The sequence below is a fragment of the Monodelphis domestica genome, chromosome 5 (assembly GCF_027887165.1).
Source record: "Monodelphis domestica isolate mMonDom1 chromosome 5, mMonDom1.pri, whole genome shotgun sequence".
NCBI classification, from domain to species: domain Eukaryota; kingdom Metazoa; phylum Chordata; class Mammalia; order Didelphimorphia; family Didelphidae; genus Monodelphis; species Monodelphis domestica.
The window spans coordinates 40,849,484-40,872,877 of record NC_077231.1 but is presented as its reverse complement, the minus strand read 5'-3'; the positions used below and the strand labels follow the sequence as shown (position 1 = coordinate 40,872,877).

Sequence of the window (23,394 nt, the reverse complement as noted above, 5' to 3'; positions counted from 1 at the left end):
GGAAGGAAGGAGAGAGGGAGGGAGGGAGGAAGGAAGGAAGGAAGGAAGGAAGGAAGGAAGGAAGGAAGGAAGGAAGGAAGGAAGGAAGGAAGGAAGGAAGGAAGGAAGGAAGGAAGGAAACATCCATGAAATATTTAAAATTACAAAAAAGAAAGTAATTAAATTTATTATACCCTCAAAAATAAACTGAGATGTTCAGTGTCACATAAAATTCCACTTCTGTTCTTTATACATTTAAATTTTCTTGTTGAAACATTTTAAGCTAACAACAAAAAAAGGAAATTTAAATTAAAAGACTTTTGAAAAATTTCTGATTCATCTTCCAAAAAATGAGAGATCCTGGTAGATTTGCAAAGGGTTTTGAGCAGTGTCTTACAATTACAAGATTTGCAAATGTTTTCCTTATTACAGTTTATAAGTAAGAAATATCACAAAGGGGAAATTCAGAAATGTCTATTTTTTTAATTTATGAATAAGCTTGAGAATTTCTCATTCTATTTTACACTTATAAAACTCCTCATTTCCTTCCATCCAAATGCCCAGCATTAACTCATTCTATTTTCACTGCTTATCTTTTTGCCTCAAGCCTTAACTGACTGCATGTTCTTTAGTTCCCTTGTTCTTTGCCATTCCTGTTGCTGATTCCTTTTTAACTTCAGATCTTTGAAGCTGCACTGGCTGCTCTTTGTTTCTCCAGGTCTTTTGTTTTGTGTGTGTGGTTTTTTTTTCCTATTTGTCCTTGGGAGTCATTAGACTCTGTTGTCCCTTTTCTTAAGGCGGCTTTTAGAATTTCTTAACCTTCATCCGCACTCCTGTGCTCTCAAGCTCATTAGCTCTGTTAATTCCACCCCCAATTTGCTTTCTTGAAATCTTACACTTTTAAGCTGGTGTGTTCTGTAAGTCCACTTCCTAACTATAGTCAAACCAAGTAGCCCAGCATCATTAGGTACTAGATTTCCACATTATATTCACTTTCTCAAAGTTGCCCCCATTATATCCATCTGCTCAATCAACTCCACTCCATGGATTAAAAACAAATAAGTAAAATCAAGCTGCACTTTGCATTTTTGAGAAGCTGCACCATTTAACTCAAAATCAAGGTCCTTGACCAATAGTGAGTTCTTGGTCTCATCGAAAAGCTGTCAGTATAGGACAGGTCTTCAGAATCATAGGCAGACCTCAGCTCAGAGCATTTCATTCTTCGAACACCTAGACTTCTTATTCTGCCAATTAAAGTACAGTATTACTTGCAAAGTCTATGGGCAGGACACATAGGGTCCAGTAGATTTCATCTATTCAATTCTGAGAAAAGGCAGCAGAAAGGTTGGCAACTTTTTATCTAGTGCAATTTGGTATAAAGACTTTATTTTTAATAATGTATGATTTCATCAACATCAATGTTTGCTTCACAGATGCAGAACGGTAGCCAGCTTCTAGGCTGTCTCTCAGAAGGAACCCCCGGACTACTGTCTCTCACTGGACCTGTGTTCAGCCCTTCCAGTAATTCTGGTGTAACCCACTGGAACAACCTCAGAGAATTCAGGGACATGAGGTTCCCCATTACCTTGAGGCATGGAGTTCAATTTTTCATGTGGAAATTTGCTGAGGAAAACTTAGAAAAACTTTTAATAAAAGGGTAATTGGACAAAGACTCTTGGATCAGCAAACATTTGTTCTCAGTCTACTCTAAATCTGGGATTCTGCAATGGTTAAGGTCTGTCCCCTACACTTCCTTTATCTCATTTCTTAAATCCCTGTTGTCCACAGATTTGGGAGGAGGGGAGAGGCTCCCTCCACTATGCAGGACACACAGGATTCTTTTCTCTTTTCTAATTTGTCTCTATACCCATTTATTTCTATCAACAAAGTGCTCAAAAATTGATAAACCATCTTCCAATATGGTATTTGATCTTCCCAACACTTTGATGAGGTAAGGGTGCTATTATTATCCCCATTTTAAAGAGAATGAAACTAAATCTTTGAGAGATGAAATGACTTGCTTAGGATTACCCAGCTAGAAAATGTTGAGGTAGAATTTGAACACAGTTTTTCCTCATTTCAAATCCAATGCCAATGATATTTGATTGGCAAATCAATCCCAAATCCTGAAAAAAAATTGTCTACTAAGCCAATCACTTTGTTAAATTGTTGGAAAATTTCTTCCTTTTTAAAACTGTGATTGTTACATGTACAAGTAGGACACACACTTAAGAAACTTGAGAACAGATTCCATTTTGGATGGACCACTGAGAGGTGTTTTTTCTTCCAACTACCTACCATTTTGCATTTTACTCCTCATAGGGGCAGCCCTAACGAATGTGTACAAGTTGAAATAAAAGTTCCATTGCATTACTTTTTTTTTTCTTTCTAGTGACTAGTAGAAAACATAGTGATGGCTTGAGAGCATTAATGGAACTTCCAAAGGTACCCTGTATACCTTATTTTAAAGGGTACATTTCAGCTCATGACCCTTCTCATTCCAATGGTAGAAAGTAACTTCTGTAAGTCCTTTAATTTCATTGGTTTGTCTCCGCACACTGCCCTCCTGGGCTTTGTTTACATAATCTATCATACAATGTGCCTCCACAATTCTGTGTCTTTCCAAAGCACATTTCTCCTGAGATTTGATATATTACTTTCATGTTTAATTACCATATTAAACTCAATGCTCTGTTTCCTCCAGCTTCAACTAACTTCCCTTCTTGGGGGGGGTAGGGGGGTGGGGGAGAAATGCATAGCTTCTTGCTATTTCTGAACATCAAAGAAGGTTTGTTTTACTGTATGAGCAAAATCATCATCTCTATGCTATTTCCAGGCAGGCAGTGTTAGAAAACACCATTCAAAATGAAATATATTCTCTCTTCTCGGAAGAAACTGAGTTTTCTGTTCTCAGTTAGCAAAGCCAAACCCTTCAGGTCACTGACTTACAATCCAACAGAAGAGGATTGTAAATAGTGCTAAACAGCAGTTGACTTGGCAAATAAAGCAGCCGCTAGATTGAAGCTAAAAGTTAAGAGGAGAAATTAGAGAGGATAACAGTCCCAGAGTTCTTGGAACAGAGTGAAATTCAGTTCCCCTCCTTTCCAGTTCTGGGTTTTCTTAGCCATACAAATCACCATATTGGGGGGGGCCGGGGAGCTTTTCAACTATTTATGGACACAAAAACCTCATAGCTACTTATTTCCCCAAGAATTGCTATTTCCCCCAGATTTCTAAAATACATGAAAATCTCAAGAAAATAAAAATCTGGTTGGTCCTCTAAACTGATTAATTATAGAAAGTTAAATATTTAAATTACAAAAATCACCTTAGTTTGATTTCTATGAGGAATTCTTTTACCTTTTTGTGTATTATGGAAGCTTCTGGCTGTCTCGTAATGCCTATTATGTACCCCTGTCTCAGAATAATGTTTTTATTAAAAATTAGCATTACAGGAGAAACTAAATACAATTAATCAAAAATATTTAAAAATGTAAAAGTTCACAGTCTTCAACTTAAGAACCTCTTCTTTTGAAGGAAATTTGCAAAACATTTTGACATGAAGTTTTGTTGGGTTTATTTTTAATATTTCTATTATCAGTGGATAGTTCTAATTGGAGTTAGATGGCTTAGTGGATAGAGAAGGGAGATCGTGGGTTCAAATTTGACCTCAGACACTTCCTAGCTATATGACCCTGGGCAAGTCACTTAACCCCCACTGCATAGCCCTTACCACTCTTCTGCCTTGGAACTAATACTTGGTATCAATTCTAAGACAGAAGGTAAGGGTTTAAGTATATATATATATATATATATATATATATATATATATATATATATATATATATATATTTATATTTATATTTATATATATAGATATTTATATATGTGTGTATGTATGTATATGTGTGTATGTTTGTATGTATATATACATATGTACATATATACACACGTGCATACATATATATTACATATAATACACAATATCTAAATATATTATATATAACAATGTATTATATATAATACACAATATCTAAATATATTATATATAACAATGTGTTATATATAACATACAATATCTAAATATATATTTTATATAACAATATTTATATATTTATACATGATATCTATAGATTACATATATACTTTTATATGTATATATTTTAAAATATATTTTATATATAAACATATTTATATAAGTATATATAATTATTTCTATTTTATCTATTAATAATATTAATTACACTTAGTTATTATTTATTGTTGTGTTCTATAATATTCCTTATGAATAATTAATAGTATTATTAACATAAATAATATTGTTTCTATATGTCTAGATAAAAGTATATAATATCTATTAAAATATATCTAAAAGTATATTTACATACATATCTCTGGGTTGTCCATCTCAGTGTATGTTCAATTTTTGAAGAATCTTCCTAAAAATTGATAATACAAACTTTCCTTCTCTTCTTCTGAATCCTCTTCCAGAGCCCCAAACCCATTTATACAAATAGCTATAAATTTAGGGCAATAACGTCTACATAGATTAGATACTTTGCTTGAACGATGCCTAAATATATATAAATTTAACTTTGTAGTCGTTTCCTTGATGCCTAGTCATCAACCAAAGTGCATATTTTTCTAAAACCAATTTTTTAAAAAAGAAAGCCTGGCATCTTTCTCCATTTAAAAATCTTTCTTGGTCAGGAACAATCCTATAGCTTCTCACTACATTAAACAGAGCTAATTTGGTTTCAGTGTTTGATGAACAATAGAGGATTTGAACCTGTCAAAGTCATACATTTAATCATTCCAATATGCTACCTTATTCCTAACCACATAGAGTATATGGAAGAGTATCATTTGCAAGATATAGAATGTCAAAAAAGGGGGGGGGGAGGATTTCCAGTTTTCTTTTTCATGGTGCCCTCTCTGTTAAGAAGGTATATTGAAGAAATAATTAGCCATTTCTTAATTTAAAACCAGCTGAATTCTTTCCTCAAATTATTTAAATACATATTAAAAGAATAAATTTACTTTTAATCATTATTTCCCATAAGAATTGTCAAAGTACAGACCTTTGTGATTTTCAAGACTTACAGATGTTGTCAATGATAGACATAAAAATTAGCATATGAAAAAGTACAGCTTGTGGACAAAACCTTTGGTCATAAGAGGGAAGGATGTATGCCTGTACAGATGTTAGAACTATTCACATGATAAATACTTACCCTCAATACAAGAGCTTAATAGCACACTTTTAATTTGGATGTGAAAATTTAATATAAATTATTTTACTTTGACATTAGCAGCCTAATATTTCAGTTTGGTACAATGTTTCCAGGTTTTGCTTTACAATGAACCTAGTGGATTCCTTTATTAAATTTTTTTATTTAAAGCTAAATTCCAGACCCTGCAGCATTAGGACAAAGTTTCCACAGTCATGAGCATTTCTGAATTTCTGTCTGGAGAATTTTATCTCCATGAGAGCCTAATATAATGCTTTCCACCAAGTGAGCTTTCATTATTTCATTATTAATTGACCAAAATGAATTCTTACTAGAATTAAGATTCTAGTAAGAATCTTAATGGAGTTTGTGATAAGGATAAAAATAATAATAATAAATTACCCTCAAATTAAAAATCTTTTTATACTATATTTATCTATTCTTGATTCTGCTGGGGGGGTTAAGTGGAGAAACTAGTGAGCAAAGCAGGCATTTTAGATTGCTTTGAGTCATTTTTTGTTTACTGGTAGCATGGAAGTTCAGTTAGGACAATACTTCTTTGCCTTTAGTTGAATTCCTTAATAAATCAATATAAGCCTCCCAAATAAGTCAGATATTTTATCTCAAGTAATTGACATCTTGCAATTATTAAACCCCAAGCATGGCTGAAAAGTCTTCTGTAATAATAGATTTCACCTATTAGTGAAGTAATAAGCTACAACCTACATGTTTCAGATTTATAGTCACATCAACTTAAACAAGATTCATAAAGGCATACAATGGGGGGTGGAGGGGGAAGAAAGTACTTTCATCATTAGAATGTCTAGAATACAGAAAGCATAGTGTCCTACTCTAAAACCACCATAAAGCCCAAGTATCACACTTTAGGATTTTTCATAATCCTAATGAATGGATGTTTTCAAATTTTATAAAAAAGCACAACACAAAAAAAGAATAAGGAAACTGCTCTAGCGGTACTTTTACCCAAAAAACAAAAATCTCCTTGGGTTAAAAAAAATTCATTCTTCAAAAAAATAATTTTAATTAAAAAACAAAACAATGTATTTTTATATAAACCACTTAAGAGAGAGAGAGAGAGAGAGAGAGGAGAGAGAGAGAGAGAGAGAGAGAGAGAGAGAGAGAGAGAGAGAGAGAGAGGGAGAGAGAGAGAGAGAGAGAGAATTCCTCTTACACAGCCCTAGAAACCTTTGAATAAAATGAATTTGCCAGTAAAACAAGTAGATTCAAAACAAAGTCTACAAATGGCTATTATCCTCCATTTGAAGGAAATATCTAATGGCTCTCTAGTTCACCAATTTAGTACTGGAGTGTCATCTTGGATAGTGAATAAGGACTTATGAAGACCTTTTACATTTTTACCTTCCATGAAATAATAATAGTGATGCTAACAAAAGTTTATTAATATTATTGATCATATAAAACACAATAATCAGATTTCAGCATAAGTATCTAGCATGTGCACAGCACTTTGTGTGTTTTCTCATTTGATCCAAAAAAACTCTCCTCAAATTTTAGACCTTTTTCCATTGGATAAATCACCTCAGGACAGTCCTGGGCCAATGCACAGAGAAGGATCTGTTAAAGACAAATCCTTCGCCATGTAGGTAACACAGACTTCAGTTCTCCAGAATGATTTTTGTGCGTACACCAGAAAGAATAATATACTATTTTAAACAGTGATCACTCCTATCCCCTGCCCACCCAGCCTTTTTAATGGAAGTTCTGCAGAGATTTAGTCCTTATAATGTCCATTGCAGAACTTGCAGTGATCTCAAAGAGAACATCCCCAAATGAGTCCAAACAGTCAATAACACTGAATTTGAAAAATCTCCTGCCCAGTATGTTTAAAATCAAAACTGTACTTGATCTGATGAAATTACCCTTTAGAGAATAACATAAATAAAATATACTCAGAATAACATTGTAAATGTAAACATACCTGAACCAGAGTCATATTTGGTTTCTGAACTGTAAAGAAAAAGAAATTTCTTACATTATAAAAATGGAAGGGTAAGTAACAGTTATTTTATGAGAACAAGATGTCACGGTTATGGATTACTGTACTTTGAGAACCAAGAAGTTGGATAGAGCATCCCGAAAAGCAAACACATAGTTACTTTAACTATCTGAAACGTACTCCTCTTACCCTGGGGTCCTCAGAGAGGCACATATTCATATAGATAGCACAATATGGAAAAGATATTAACTTTCCGTTTATTTTGTACGGGGAGCGGAGGGAAGAGATGATGCAGTTCCATGGGGGTTCCAGTAATGTCATAAATAAATTGAAAAGGAATATGTTTTAAATGGACAAATCTTTTCTTCATTATTAAAGATTTCTGCTTTATCAACAAGAAGGATTTTTCTTCCCAAGCGCTTAGTCCAGAGCAAATGAATACAGGAACCCATAGGTTTAATAAGAGGGAGGGGGGAAAACAAAATCGAGCCCTGGTGGGAACATTACATTTCAGATATAGGTTAATACTGGCTGTAAATTTAGAAGCCTTTGAAGCTCTCAATTCGGCTGTGGGAAAACTTCAGTTGGGTAATTACTCTCAAGATGCAGCTGATGTGCCGTCAAGCAGAATTAACCTTGTAGTTATAGTAGGTCTATCTGCACAGGCTACTATAAAACGGCATTGTCTATATCGAGCACACAAACCAATTAGCCAGCATGCTCCAGTCCGATTTATATCGCACATTAACAATCAGGAGTACATATGTTCCCAGCTGCCACCACAAGATGCAAGCATTGACCAGCAGGAGTCCTGTTGAAGGATGTTACATTGGCAGAGAACATTTTCTGGGGGAAATGCAGTTAAACTAACAAGGAAAATACCACCCCCTCCAAAAAACACAAAACAAAAACAAAAAAAAAAGCCTTTTTTTTTTTACGTTTCTTACCAAACAAACAAACAACAACAACAAAAACAACAACCATGGCAGGGTACAAACATTTCTTTTGGAAGTTGTAACTTTTTTTTAACCAAAAAAAGGGGGGAAAATAACCATGGCAGGGTATCAACATTTCTTTTGAAAGTTGTGACTTTTTTTACCAAACAAATAAACAAACAACAACAACAAGAACAAAAAAAAACAGCAACCATGGCAGGGTATCAATATTTCTTTTGAAAGTTGTGACTTTTTTAAAAAAACAAACAAACAAACAACAAAAACAAAAACAACAACCAAGGCAGGGTACAAACATTTCTTTTGGAAGTTGTAACTTTTTTTTAACCAAAAAAAGGAAAAAAAATAACCATGGCAGAGTATCAATATTTCTTTTGAAAGTTGTGACTTTTTTTAACCAACCAAACAAACAACAAAAATAAAAACAACAACCAGGGCAGGGTACAAACATTTCTTTAGGAAGTTGTAACTTTTTTTTAACCAAAAAAAGGAAAAAAAATAACCATGGCAGAGTATCAATATTTCTTTTGAAAGTTGTAACTTTTTTTTTACCAAAAAAAAAAGGGGGAAAATAAAACAAAACAAAACAACCATGGCAGGGTATCAATATTTCTTTTGGAAGTTGTGACTTTTTTTACCCAGTTTCACTTTAAAATTAGCCATCCAAGAGGGAAAGAGAGAAGGGGTGATACAAAATGATGTGTAGTCATTACTATTTCTACATTTTATGATTTAAAATTACTAACGGGAAGGAAAACATGACATCAAAATTCATCTCAAATATTTCTCAAAACATTTGCTTTGAACAACAGCCAAATTTGGAAAGCCCATTATTTGAATTGTGGCTGTTGCTATATGCCCAAGTCACTCTAGCCTTGTGAATGAATTGTAAGAGAAACAAGAAAATCAATAATCCCTTTTCCAGACTTTTTTCTAAATGTTAGTATATCAAATAGCTGCATACCTACTTCCAGATTAGAATGATAATAACAAAACCTATGACTGGTTTTCCTCTCAGATTTTCTCAGAAATTATATATTCAGAATGTGAAGGGGGGGATATAAAATAGATACTTATAATAGAGAAAATTCTAAAAGACAATAATGTCCTTAGCTAAGCTCCCTAAGGAAGAACACCTTGAGAAACATGATGTACATCCCTGAGGCTTTTTAAAATGATTATATAGTCTTTTTTTAAAAACAACTTTATAATAAAACTAATGGAGGCAGAGCAAAAATCTTCTGTTTCTAGCAGGATGGGCTACTCCTGCATCACATCCACTGTGATCATTTTTAATGGGAAAAATGTGCATTTAGATGGAGCTTCTGGGGTACCCCACTCTTACATGTGAACCCCCGACCTGTCCCCTCAAAAAAAAAGACAGGGTTCACAAGCCTCTACCAATGTATCTATATTAACTTATCAATCATAAAATATATATCAAAAGTATTTAATGGAACAGAAACTCAAAAGAAAAAAAAAAGCTGGGGCACATTCCTCTCAAAATGCACTTATCACCAATGGGAAAAGTAGATAAAATCAACACATTGTAGAGTGTGTGTGTGTGTATATATATATATAGCTGAGTACATATATGAAAGCACCCATTAAGGAATACTGGTGCCTACAGTAACAAACTAGTAAAAGGGTAATTCATGCCTACAACTTTTGTTGCTGTTCAGTAGTTTCAGTGATGTCCAACTCTTCAAGACTCCATTTGAGTCAGATTTCCTTCTCTAGCTCATTTCATAGATGAAGAAATTAAGGAAACAGGGTAAATGACTTGCCTAGAATCACACAGTAAGTATACAAGGCCAGATTTGAACTCTCTAAGATGAATCTTCCTGCTGCCAGACCCAGTGTTCTATCCATTGTGCCACCTAGCTGCCTTCTACAATATCATAGGGCTGCTAAAGTCTTCTAGTAATGCCACTGCATGATGTCTGCAGGACCTGTTCCATCTCTCTCCTTCTCTTCACAGTTAAAACTCTACAAAAACCCATCTATGAGTGGTACATCCACTTCCTTTGCTTTCATTATCTTCTTCACTAGTCATCTCCACCTTCCATCATTAAACTGAAACTCTGCTCACCAAAGTTGCTAATGTTTTCTTAATTCCAAGGCTAATGGCTTCTTCTCTATCCTTATCCCTCCTGACATCTCAATATCTGATAGCATTGACCATACTGTCCTCCTAAATAGTCTCTCCGCTCTAAGTTTTTGTGACATTTCTTTCTTTTGGTTCTCCTCCTACCTGTCTCCTTTGCTAGATCTCCGTCCTTCTAACTGTTGATACACTACAAAGTTTCATCCAAAACTCTGGTCTTTTTTCTCTACATATTTTCCACTTTGATCTTCTCAGGTATCATTAATTCAATTATTGTTTTTATCCAGATGACTTCTTGGTTTATAACTCATCTTAGTCTTTCTTCTGAGCTCCAGTCCCACCATCATGAATTACCTCTTGGACATTTTTAACTGAATAGCCTGTACAAATCTCAAATGTAACATGTTTGCAAAAGAGGGCTCATTTCCCCCACTTAACTCAACTCTCTTCCAAATTTCCCTAATTTGGTTGAGGGCATGGCCATCCCTGAACCTCCCTGTCACCCTCAGATTCCTCATTTATAAAGTGAAAGCACTGGATCTGATAGCCACTATCCCTGCATCTATGACCTTTGATTATTTTCAGTCAAATGTAATTATACATAATATAATATAAAATACATTTTTAACTTTGGTGTCTTTAACAACCAAATTCTCTCATTCTACCTTCTTTCTCTACTTCATATCTCAAATATATCTCCTTCCTTCTCATAAGGTCAACCCCTACTTCAGCCTCTTATCACCTCTCAGCTGGGCTAAAATGGTCTCCCTATCTCCTATATCTCCTCACTCTAACTAATCTTCCCCATAGTTGCCAAGATGGTTTTCTTAAAAGGTGGGATCATATCTCATTCCAAAATTACCAGATTTCAGTGGTTCCCTATTACTTTGAGGTTCAGATGTATAAAAGATATATAAAATGATTTATTTGTCATTTACGTTTCTTTAATGCCTTTCCTCTCCTTCTAGACTTCTTACACCTTGCTTCCCTCCACTTGCCACACTTACTGTTCCTCATACATAATGCTCCATTTCCCATGGCATTGTCTTTGAGTTCACTGCCTCTCCTATCTGGAATGCTCTCTTTCCTTACTTCTCTGCCTAGAATACTTGGCTTCCTGTTGAAATACCGTCTTCTTCAGGAGCTTTTTCTAATCCTCCAAAGTTACTCTCCATCCAATCTGTATATATCTTATATGTACCTTTTCACATCAGAATGAAAGTTCTTTGAAAGTGGGAGATTGCTTTTACTGTCTTCATCGTAGCTTCAGCACTTAGCACAGTACCTGGAACATAGCTGTGCTTAATAAGTGCTCAGTGATTGATTTCATATGACATTTGTTAACTGTTGATGATGCTCCCCTCTTTTATGATTTCTTCTAGATAGGACTGAACATGTTAATGATAGTAATAATCGGGCAGCTGTCAGGGGCATGGCACCCCCAGAAACTCAGGCAAACTATTATCATGGAAATCCCTTTCTCCCTTACACCCTCTGACTCCCAACCCAGAACATCTGACCCTGAGAGGATTATCCTCCTTTGATTGTCCCATTGATCCAAATCATGAGAACCACCCACTGTCCTTCAGGGAAACCTCCTCGCCAACCCCTTGCCCCAGAGTCAAGTCCTCATTGAATATTAAAACCCCAGAACTGAGGCATTCTGGGAGCAACCTCCCAGATTGCTCCACTCATGCTGTCTTGCTTGCCAAAAATTCAACATTACCAATAAATCTCTCTTTACTTTTAAGTTAATTTTGGAGTCTTGCAAAAGATATCCTTCCTGAACCCCAGGGGTAAACCTCTGCACCCCACAACACAGCTAGTTGGCATAGTGGATAGAGGACTGGACTTGAAAGGCTCATCAGGAAGGCTCATCTTCACAATTTCAAATCTAACCTCAAAAACTTACTATCTGTATAACCCTGGACAAGTTACCTAAATCCTGCTTGCCTCTATTTTCTCATCTATGAAATGCACTGGTGAAGGAAATGGCAAACCACTCCGGTATATTTGCCAAGGAAAACCCAAAATGGGGTCCTGAGAAATTGGATACAATTGAAAACAACTGAACAACAACCATTAGAAAGTGTTATGTATATATTACTTATATTATTTTAAATTATTATTTGATAGCATGTACTGTGGGCAAAGCACTTTACAAATATCATTTCATTTGATCCCCATAACAATCTTGGAAAGTAGGAAATTATTATTCCCATTTTATAGATAAGGAAACTGAGGCAGACAGAGATTAAGTGGCTTTCCCAGGATCACATAGCTACTAAGTATCTGAGGAAGGACTTAAACTCAGATGTTCCTCACTGCATTCCTAGGGCTCTCTCCATGTCACCACCCAACAGTCACTACTTCAGGCTTTAGAGGGAGGTCTAATGCATAGATGCATTAGAGGTACAAGGGGGTTTACCATTCCTCTTTTAGTTTAGAGTCGCTAGACTCTAAGCAAGGCTTTATATCCACAGTATCAGACTAGAAAAAAAAAACTCTTTCTTTTCATGGAGAGAGAAATCTATCTATTCCCAGACTGTTCCCTTTAGGTGTTTTTCTCTCCAGAAGAAATTCTCCTAATCCATGGGTCAAACTCTTGGATATAGCCAGTCTCTAAAGGTTAAATATTCATGCTGCAGAGGGAATAATAGGAGTTGGAGAAGATGAATTAATGAAGCTTAACTACTAGTATCATTTCTCCCAATCTACTTTGTCTTTTAATTATTTTGTATTTCTGTTTATTCCATATCTGCTTGTTTATTAACTTTTTGTCTTCCATCTCAAAATGTAAGCTCCTTTGATTAGGGATTATTTTGTTCTTTATATATGTATTTCTAGTGTCTAGCACAATACCTGGCACAAAGGAAGCATTTAATAAATGCTTGTTGCTTACTAATCAATGTGAAATCTACAGATTGTTAACATCCCATGATTCATAGGTATACAATATTACTAGAAGAATATTAATATTTAAAGAAAACAGTCCTTCTTTCAGGGAAAATTCAATTATTGGTCATTAACTTTAAATTTTCCTAGCTCACTATTTGTAGAATCTTTCTTAATTTTTTTCTTTTTCCTTTTTTTTGCTTTTTTGAAATCCTTATCTTCCATTTTACAGTCAATACTGTGTTTTGGTTCCAAGGCAGAAGATCAATAGAGGGCTAGGCAATGAGGGGTAAGTGACTTGCCCAGGGTAACATAGCTGGGTAGTGTCTAAATTTAGATTTGAACCCAAGATCTCCCATTTCTATACCTGGCTCTCAATCCACTAAGCTAACTAGTTGCCCCTGTAATGGTCTTAAAAGATATGTATTGATGGATCAGTTCTATGTGTCTGTCCATCCAATGGCATATCATCACCTGGACTCTTCGCTCACTTAGTTTCCTCTTTGTGAAATGAAGTCTAAATTCCAAAATGGTAGAGCTCATGGGGAAGCCCTGTGATATTCCAGGACATAAGACAATCAGCACCACTCTATTTACAAACAAGGGCATCTGGAGGACTTCATCACCAATATGGAATCCCTCTTCAATTTGGCATTCGTGCTGAGAACATCATCTATGACAGTGGCAAACGTTTTTGTCAGGCACATCTCCCTGTACTAAGCCTCAGCTGCTATTAATAATCAGAGGGTGGTAATGTAGGACTCTACTGCTAGAGGAGGGATTTTTACAAGGCTTTTTTTTTTTAACCAAATCAGATTTTTTAAAAGTCAACAAACAGCCTCTTCATGTATTTTCTATGCCTTTCAATTAACTACTGAGCTGTGTTCTATTGGAGAATAAACCTCAAATACAAGAAAATACTAATCCCTAAAAGCAGGCTAAAAATGTACCACGTTGTTTCTGAGCTCTAAAACCCAAAGTAAAGGCTTTAACAAAGTTCAAAATGGCCAGTGCATCCTCATCAATACTCCTTTGTAACCATAATTGTCATTTGTAAATTTTATTGAGTATTTTTTTAGTTCCACTCGTTTTTTTTCAATAGGGGATTTCAGTTTTTCCAAGAATGGCACTATCAGTCATTTAGCTGGAGGTCTGTATTCCCAAACTCATGTAAATAGAGTGTGTATGTTTTCTTATGGATATAAAGAAAGTCAGTTCTTCTCAAAGTTTCATTTACACAGAAGTCAATGATACTTTTGCTTGGGGGTTTCTCTGTTTTTCTGGGACCTGCAAGTATCCTGAGGGCGCCTGTTTTCACACCTTGTCTCAATCTGGGTTCACACCTCTTCTGTTTAAGGGAGTTGCATCAAATGGTAGAAAATACCTGAGGCAAAAACTAAGTAAGTGTGAACTCCAGTCTGCTAGTTATTCAAAACAGTCAATTACTGGTTCAAAAATGTGTCAGGTTCTTTTTTTTTTTTAAGCTGATATCAATCTGAAAGCTCTAAAAGCCCCAGAGAAAAAAATGTTAAGTGTGTATTTGAGAGAAAGGGGGATAGCTTGATCCTAGAGCTCTCCATCAATGGAATGGAACATTGAAATGCAGTTCCATTCTAACCTAGTGGGCTTTAGGAAGAACTTCTGTTAGCAAAAGTAAAAAATGCATCTACAAAAAAGGACTACTTCAATAAGTGTTTTTGACACGTAGGAATTTTGTTCCAATTTGTTCAATATTGGCTAAATGTTTACAAAATATGCCACATGTATTCATATTCAATTCTATCTAATAAACACAAAATTGGCCAAAGGAAAAGAAATTCAATGTCAGACTAAAAGAAAAAACTTTTCTTTAATTTTTATTTTAATTTTTAAGTGAAAACTTAAATTTACTGAAGATTTTTACAATCCTAAAGAAATGGACCTGAAAGAGATAAGATCAGGATTTTTTTCATCATTTTTTGTATAATAGATCCCTTTAGCATCCTAGTAAAGGTTATAGAGCTCTTCTCAGAATCATGTTTTTTAATCCAAAAATAAAATGCTGAAGCTTGCAAAGAGAATCAATTGCATGGACCTAAAACTGTATTTTTTTTCCCCATCCAAGTTCACAAAATTCTTGAAAAGAAGTTAAGAAGGGCAGCTAGGTAGTATAACAGATAGGCTCAGTAGCTCTGAAATCCCTAATACTCATTCCTTAAACACTAGAGAAGGCCCTTGAAATCCAGGTTCAACCTCTAGACCTAACACTTTCTAGAGTTTTAATTCAACTCAGAAATCTAAGAACAGATCAAGTCGGGCCAATCATCCCACCCTTGACCCAAACCCTAATTTGGAAACTAAAGTTGGAGAGATGGGTAAATCAAAGAAAGCACTATAACCAGCAGAAAAAGTATTCCAAAACCTAAGTATTCCAAATCCCCAAAATATAAAAGTAACTCTGTAACAACTATAAATGCCAACTCAAGGGGGGAAAATATTTTCCTACAAGGACTACATTAATATCTAAAAGAAATGAAGCAAGAGATTTTAAAAGTTAAATAAAAGCTTTAAAGAATTGAAAATAAAATAAGTAGTTTAAGCAGAAAGGTGCAGATTTTAATGAAGAAATGGGCTTCCTGAAAACTAGAATAAACCAAACAGAAATAAATGAGACAGCAAGCTATATTAGGAAAAAAGCTAGATGAAAAAGTATGGTATCAACATTAAAAAAATCCCTGAAAAATAGTCTTTTAAAGCCTGGACATTATATTTAGAGAAATAATAAATGAAAACTTTACAATGATATTAAAATCAGAAAACAGAAAGAATGCATTGATCATCTCCCAAAAGAAACCTCAAGAGGAATAATCCCAGAAAGGCTGGAGTCAAAGTCCTGAGCTCTCAGCACCAAAGAAAACAGCATATCAAGAATACGGAGAGAAGTAATACCAGAAAACTGTGGTCAGGATCACACAAGACCTAGTACTGATTACTGAAAATTCAAGAAGATTTGGAATATAGCATTCCAGTAAGAAAGACCAGTTTACAACCAATAATAATTTGTCCTATATAGCTCAGTATAATCCTATAGGTGAAAAAAGTACACCTTTGATGGAATAGGTTTTTTTTTTTACATATTTCTGATCAAACAAACAAACAAACAAACAAATTCTACCTTGTATTCAAATAGCACTCAGTATCAAAGGTTTTTCAGCTAAAAAAATAATAATCCTAAATTTTCTTACTAGCCCTAGAGAATATGTATACTAAGCAGCTATTCTGCAGACTATTGCTTTATTTTTTTTATCTCTCTTTCTATGTGCTAATTCCCTAGCAAAATTAGATGTAACATGGACATTAATGAACAAAATCATAAACTAAAAGTGGGAACTGGATCAATAAAAAAACAACATGTATTCTCCTCTAAGGGAAATAACACACTCAAAAATGACTATGCCAAGATCTTGAATTCATGACTTTTATGACTATTTTTTTCTCTTTTCATTTTTTTTTAATTTGGTCAATTTCAAACATTATTCCTTGGTTACAAAAATCATATTCTATTCCTCCCTCCCCTCTCCTGGCCCCTCCCATAGACGATACACAATTCCACTGGGCATTACATGTGTCCTTGATCAAAACCTATTTCCATGTTGTTGATGTTTGCACTAGGATGTTTATTTAGAGTCTACATCCCCAGCCATATCCCCTCAACCCATGTGATCAAGCAGTTGTTTTTCTTCTGTGTTTCTATTCCCACAGTGTTTCCTCTGAATGTGAATAGTGTTCTTTCTCATAAATCCCTACAAATTGTTTGGATCACTGCATTGCAACTAATGGAGAAGTTCATTACATTCGACTGTACCATAGTGTATATAATGTTCTCCTGGTTCTGCTCCTTTCACTCAGCATCAATTCCTGGAGGTTGTTCCACTCAAGATGGAATTCCTCCACTTTATTATTCCTTTTAGCACAATAGTATTCCATCACCAACATATACCACAATTTGTTCAGCCATTCCCCAATCGAAGGGCATCCCCTCATTTTCCAATTTCTGGCCACCACAAAGAGTGCAGCTATGAATATTCTTGTACAAGTCTTTTTCCTTATTATCTCTTTGGGGTATAAACCCAGCAGTGCTATGGCTGGATCAAAGGGCAGACAGTATTTTATCGCCCTTTGGGCATAGTTCCAAATGGCCCTCCAGAATGGTTGGATCATTTCACAACTCCACCAGCAATGCATTAATGTCCCAACTTTGCTACATCCCCTCCAGCATTCATTACTTTCTGTTGCTGTCATGTTAGCCAATCTGCTAGGTTTGAGGTGACACCTCAGAGTTGTTTTGATTTGCATTTCTCTGATTATAAGAGATTTAGAACAGTTTTTCATGTGGTTATGAATAATTTTGATTTCTTTAACTGAAAATTACCTATTCATGTCCCTTGCTCATTTATCAATTGGAGAATGGCTTGATTCTTTGTACAATTGATTTAGCGCTTTGTAAATTTGAATAATTAGACCTTTGTCAGAGGTTTTTGTAATTAAGATTGTTTCCCAATTTGTTGATTCCTTTCTGATTTTAGTTACATTGGTTTTGTTTGTACAAAAACTTTTTAATTTGATGTAATCAAAATTATTTATTTTACATTTTGTGACTCTTTCTAAGTCTTACTTGGTTTTAAAAGCTTTCCCTTCCCAAAGGTCTGACTTGTATACTATTCTGTGTTCACATAATTTACTTATAATTTCCTTCTTTATGTTCAAGTCATTCACCCACTCTGAATCTTGGTGTAGGGTGTAAGGTGCTGATCCAAATCTCATCTCTCCCACACTGTTTTCCAATTTCCCCAGCAGCTTTTATCAAATGATGGATTTTTGTGCCAAGAATTGGGATCTTTGGGCTTGTCATAGACTGTCTTACTGAGGTCCCTTACCCCAAGTCTATTCCACTGAACCTCCTTTCTGTCTCTTAGCCAGTACCAAATTGTTTTGATGACCACTGCTTCATAGTTTGAGATCTGGGACTGCAAGGCCACCTTCCTTTGCATTTTTTTTTCATTATTTCCCTGGATATCCATGATCTTTTCTTTTTCCAAATGAATTTTGTTATGGTATTTTTTAATTTAGTAAAGAAGATTTTTGGAAGTTCAATGGGCACTAAATAAATAAATAAGTTTGGGTAGGATGATCATTTTTATTATGTTAGCTCATCCTACCCATGAGCAGTTAATGTTTTTCCAATTGCTCAGATCTAATTTTAGTTGTATGGAAAGTGTTTTGTAGTTGTGTTCATATAGTTCCTGTGTTTCTCTTGGCAGATAGATTCCTAAGTATTTTAAACTGTCTAGGGTGATTTTAAATGTAATTTCTCTTTCTAATTCTTGCTGCTGAGATGTGTTGGAGATATATAGAAATGCTGATGACTTATGAAGGTTTATTTTGTATCCTACAACTTTGCTAAAGTTGTTGATTATTTCCACTAGCTTTTTAATTGATTCTCTAGGATTCATTAAGTAGACCATCATATCATCCACAAAGAGTGATAGCTTTGTATCTTCATTGCCAATTTTAATACCTTCAATTTCATTTTCTTCTCTAATTTCTGCTGCTAGTGTTTCTAGTACAATGTTAAATAATACAGGTGATAATGGGCATCATTGTTTGACTCCTGATCTTATTGGGAATGCATCCAGTTTATCCCCATTGCAGATGAAGTTGGCTGATGGTTTTAGATAAACACTGTTTATTATTTTTAGGAAAGACCCTTCTATTCCTATACTTTCTAGTGTTTTTAATAGGAATGAGTGCTGTATTTTGTCAAAGGCTTTCTCTGCATCTATTAAGATAATCATGTGATTTTTGTTGGTTTGCTTGTTGATATAGTCAATTATGTGGATGGTTTTCCTAATATTGAACCTTGCATTCCTGGTATAAATCCCACCTGATCATAGTGAATAACCCTCCTGATCACTTGCTGGAGTCTTTTTTGCTAGTATTCAATTTAAGATTTTTGCATCTTGCATATGTTCATTAAGGAGACTGGTCTATAGTTTTCTTTTTCCATTTTTGACCTGCTTGGCTTTGGAATAAGTACCATATTTGTGTCATAAAAGGAATTTGGTAGAACTCCCTCTTTGATTATTATGTCAAATAGTTTGGATAGTATTGGGATTAGCTGTTCTTTGAATGTTTGATAAAATTCACTTGTAAATCCATCAGGCCCTGGGGATTTTTTCTTAGGAAGTTCTTTGATGGCCTGTTCAATTTCTTTTTCTGATATATTATTATTTAAGAATTCTATTTCTTCTTCTGTTAATCTAGGTAATTTATATTTTTGTGAATATTCATCCATATCACCTAGATTGGCATATTTATTGCCATATAATTGGGCATAATAGTTTTTAATGATTGCCTTAATTTCCTCTTCATTGGAGGTGAGCTCACCCTTTTCATCTGTGATACTGTTAATTTGGTTTCCTTCTTTCCTTTTTTTTTTAGATAGACCACTATTGTCTATTTTGTTTGTTTTTTCAAAATACCAGCTTCAGGTATTATTTATTAGTTCAATAGTTCTTTGACTTTTGATTTTATTAATTTCTCCCTTAATTTTTAAGATCTGTAATTTAATTTTCTTCTGGGGGTTTTTGATTTGTTCACTTTCAAGTTTTTTGATTTTCATTTCCAATTCATTGAACTCTGCCCTCCCTAATTTGTTAATATATGAACTCAAGGATATAAATTTCCCCCTGAGTACTGCTTTGGCTGCAACCCATAGATTTTGAAAGGATGTCTCATCATTGTCATTTTCTTAAATGAAAATATTAATTGTTTCTATGATTTGTTCTCTAACTGATTTTGGAGAATCATATTTTTTAATTTCCAATTAATTTTTGATTTGGCTCTCCATGTACCCTTACTGATCATTATTTTTGTTGCATTTTGATCTGAAAAGGTTCCATTTATTATTTCTCCTTTTCTGTATTTGTTTGCTATGTTTTTATGACCTAGTATATGGTCAATCTTTGTGAATGTACCATGTGCTGCTGAAAAGAAGGTATATTCCTTTTTGTCCCTATTTATTTTTATCCATATATCTATTAACTCTAATTTTCCTAAGATTTCATTCACCTCTTCTACCTCTTTCTTATTTATTTTTTGATTTGATTTATCTAAATTTGATAGTGGTAAGTTCAGGTCTCCCACTAATAGAGTTTTACTATCTATTTCCTCCTTCAATTCCACTAGTTTCTGTTTTAGAAATTTTGATGCTATACCATTTGGTGCATACATGTTGATTACTGATATTTCCTCATTGTCTATACTCCCTTTTATTGGGATGTATTTACCTTCCCTATCCCTTTTAATCAGATCTAGTTTTACTTTGGCTTTGTCAGATATCATGATTGCAACTCCTGCATTCTTTCTATCAGTTGAGGCCCAATAGGTCTTGCTCTAACCTTTAATTCTAACCTTGTGAGTATATACCCGGCTCAGGTGTATTTCTTGTAGATAACATATAGGAGGATTTTGGATTCTAATCCACTCTCCTATTCATTTATGTTTTATGGGTGAGTTCATCCCATTCACATTCAAAGTTATGATCATCACTTGTGAATTCTCTAGCATTTTGATATCCTCTCCTAGTTCTGTCCTTTCTTCTTTTGCTATATCCTTTTAAACCAGTGTTTTACTTTTAATCAATCCCCCTAATGCCCTCCCTTAATATGCTTCCCTTTCTGGCCCCTCCCTTTTTGTTCCCTTCTTGTTTTTTTAGGGTCTGTTAAGTTCCCTCCCCCCTTTCTTTCCCTTCCTTTTTGTACTACCTATCCTCTTCCCCCCTGTGAAAAGGAAATCACTTTAAAAGACTGATATATATTAATTTAAGGTCGCCAAGGAATTCAGTTGTCTTTTGAGGACTTAGTGTAGAGGGTGTTCTATGAGCTCTTTCAATGTCTATTTTTCCCCCTTGTTCAAGAACATCAGGGAAGTTTTCTTGGATGATTTCTTGTAGTATGATATCAAGATTTCTGTTTATTTCTGGATTTTCAGGTAGACCAATGATTCTCAAATTGTCTCTCCTTCTTCTGTTTTCCTGATCTGTCATCTTGTCAGTGAGATATTTTATGTTTTCTTCTATTTTGTCAATCTTTTGACTTTGCTTTATTAATTCTTGCTGTTTTATAAGATCATTGGTTTCCAGTTGCCCAATTCTGGTCTTTAAGGACTGGTTTTCTGTTATACTCTTTGGTTTTCTGCTTTAATCTTTTGATTTTCTGCTATAATCTTTTGATTTTCTCTTTGTACTATTTCCCACTTTTCTTGTCAGAAGGCTGCCATCTTTTTGATAAGTTCCAATTTATATTCTTCCAGAGCTTGTGGACAATTTCCATTTTGTTTTGGAAGGTTTGGGGTTTATTTGAATTTCCTCCTGTATTTCCTCTGAGGCCTGGGTTTTTCCTCAATAAAAATTTTTGAGAGTCAATGCCTATTTTTTTGTTTTTCTTGAAGAGTATTTGTTGCTCCTGTGCACAATTTGCCATCACTGTGGAGGTTTTTCCTTCCCTTTTTAGTCAGAAATCTGAGTGAGATTGGGCAGGTTCTCTGTGTATGGAGTTAAGGAGCAAGAATTTTGCCTGAGGCAAGCTCTCAAATCTCCGTAGCCTCCGCTGTTCACTGCCCTTCTCTGCACTACCTTCCTGAGAGTGCCCATGGTCTGCACTCTCCAGCCCGTCAGGGTTTCAGGTGTAGCTGCTCTCAGAGGTAGGTCTTTGGTAGTCTAAGTCAGCTCCCAAGGACCTAGAGGTGCCCCTCACTCACTCACTGATTCTGACACGTGCTGGCTCTGACTCTGGTTCCGTAGGTGGGGTGGGGGAGGGTGCATCAGCTCACATTTGGGTGGGAGCTTTTTCACCCCCTTTTATGTGGAAATGTCCAAATCCCACATACCTTCAATGCTGCGCCCTACTGTAGAGTACCTTCGTTCTTATGAATTTTTTTTTGGTCTTTTGAGGTTGTATCAGTGGGTGCTGAGGACAGGAAGCATCCTGAGTCTATACTGCTGCCATGCTTACCTGGAAGTCCTGACTATTTTCTTAAATTATTTTCCCATCCTCAGTACTGATTTCTAAAACCCTACCAAAGTTTGATACCTAGGTTAAGTGCTTGCCCAGAACTTTCCATATTTGTAAAAAGATATGCCTCCACCTCCCAGCTGTGTGACCCTGAGCAAGTCACTTGACCCCCATTGCCTAGCCCTTACCACTCTTCTGCCTTGGAGCCAATACACAGTATTGACTCCAAGATGGAAGGTAAGAGTTTAAAAAAAAGAGATATATGCCTGAAATTTTCAGATATTCCCCATAGTGACTAACTATGAGGAGTAGATGTTGCAAGCAAAAAACAGTTCATTGAGTCATTCCTCATAATTTCAGTCCCTGTGTCCCCCCAGAACAGGGATAAAATTAGAGAAATTATAGCCAGGAAAAGAAAGGTGGAACAGTTATAATCATCAATAAGTTCAAGGATCTAGAGCTGAAAGGAATCTCCAAGGCCATCTAATATAAGACTTTCATTTTATAAACAAAGAATATCTGTCTGATCCATTTAAGAATCAGTTTAAATGGTAGCATAATATTGCTGCTCATCCTTATTTTCAAAGAGGACCAATCACATCATGATGATGTTTTGCCTTACATGTGAATCAGGTTTATGTGAGGCAGAGTTAGGCAAAGTCATCTACCTCACTCTCTCTTCCAGTCACTGAAGTCCAGTGACAAGACAAAAATCAGGATAGCTAGTAATGGCATAAGATGCAAAAGATGGTGTACAGGGTGGGAGGATTTCCAAGACCTTTTTAAGTATGTTCATCTACTTTACTACTCTTCTGCCTTAGAAATGATACTTAATATTGATCCTAAGAGAAGATAAGTTGTTCTTTTTTAAGAGCATTAGATTTAGACTGATCAAGAAATGCAAGAAAAAACTATCATATGTGCACAAAGAGACAGCTTTAAAAGCCTCCAGGCACCAGAGTAGGGGTCTAGATAGAAAAGTTTGTCACAGGAATGCAACTTAAAGAAGCCTTCCAGCTCAGAGGCCAGGGAACCAGAGAATCCCAAAATCTAAAGTTGTATACTCTAGAAGGGAGAAGAAACTCTAGATTAGGAACTATCCTAGGCCATTTGTGGCCTGCAGTAGTGTTGCTTTGGCCAAAAGCTGAAGAGTATCAGCCTGTGAGGTTTAGAAAGGGGGTCAATGATCATAACATCA

At 35.1% G+C, this 23,394-nt stretch overlaps 1 protein-coding gene across 5 annotated transcripts in view; it reads right to left on the bottom strand.

Moving 5' to 3' along the window:
• MSRB3 (methionine sulfoxide reductase B3) overlaps positions 1 to 23,394 on the bottom strand; it is a 216,117-nt gene that overhangs the window by 116,257 nt on the left and 76,466 nt on the right. For all 5 annotated transcript variants that reach the window (XR_008912080.1, XM_056798404.1, XM_056798401.1 and 2 more), the window contains one exon: positions 7,171 to 7,199. Coding sequence is in view for 4 of the 5 variants with exons in the window: in XM_056798404.1 (XP_056654382.1) it covers positions 7,171 to 7,199 (29 nt within the window). In the remaining variant the exon portion in view is untranslated. The remainder of the gene's footprint in view (positions 1 to 7,170; positions 7,200 to 23,394) is intronic.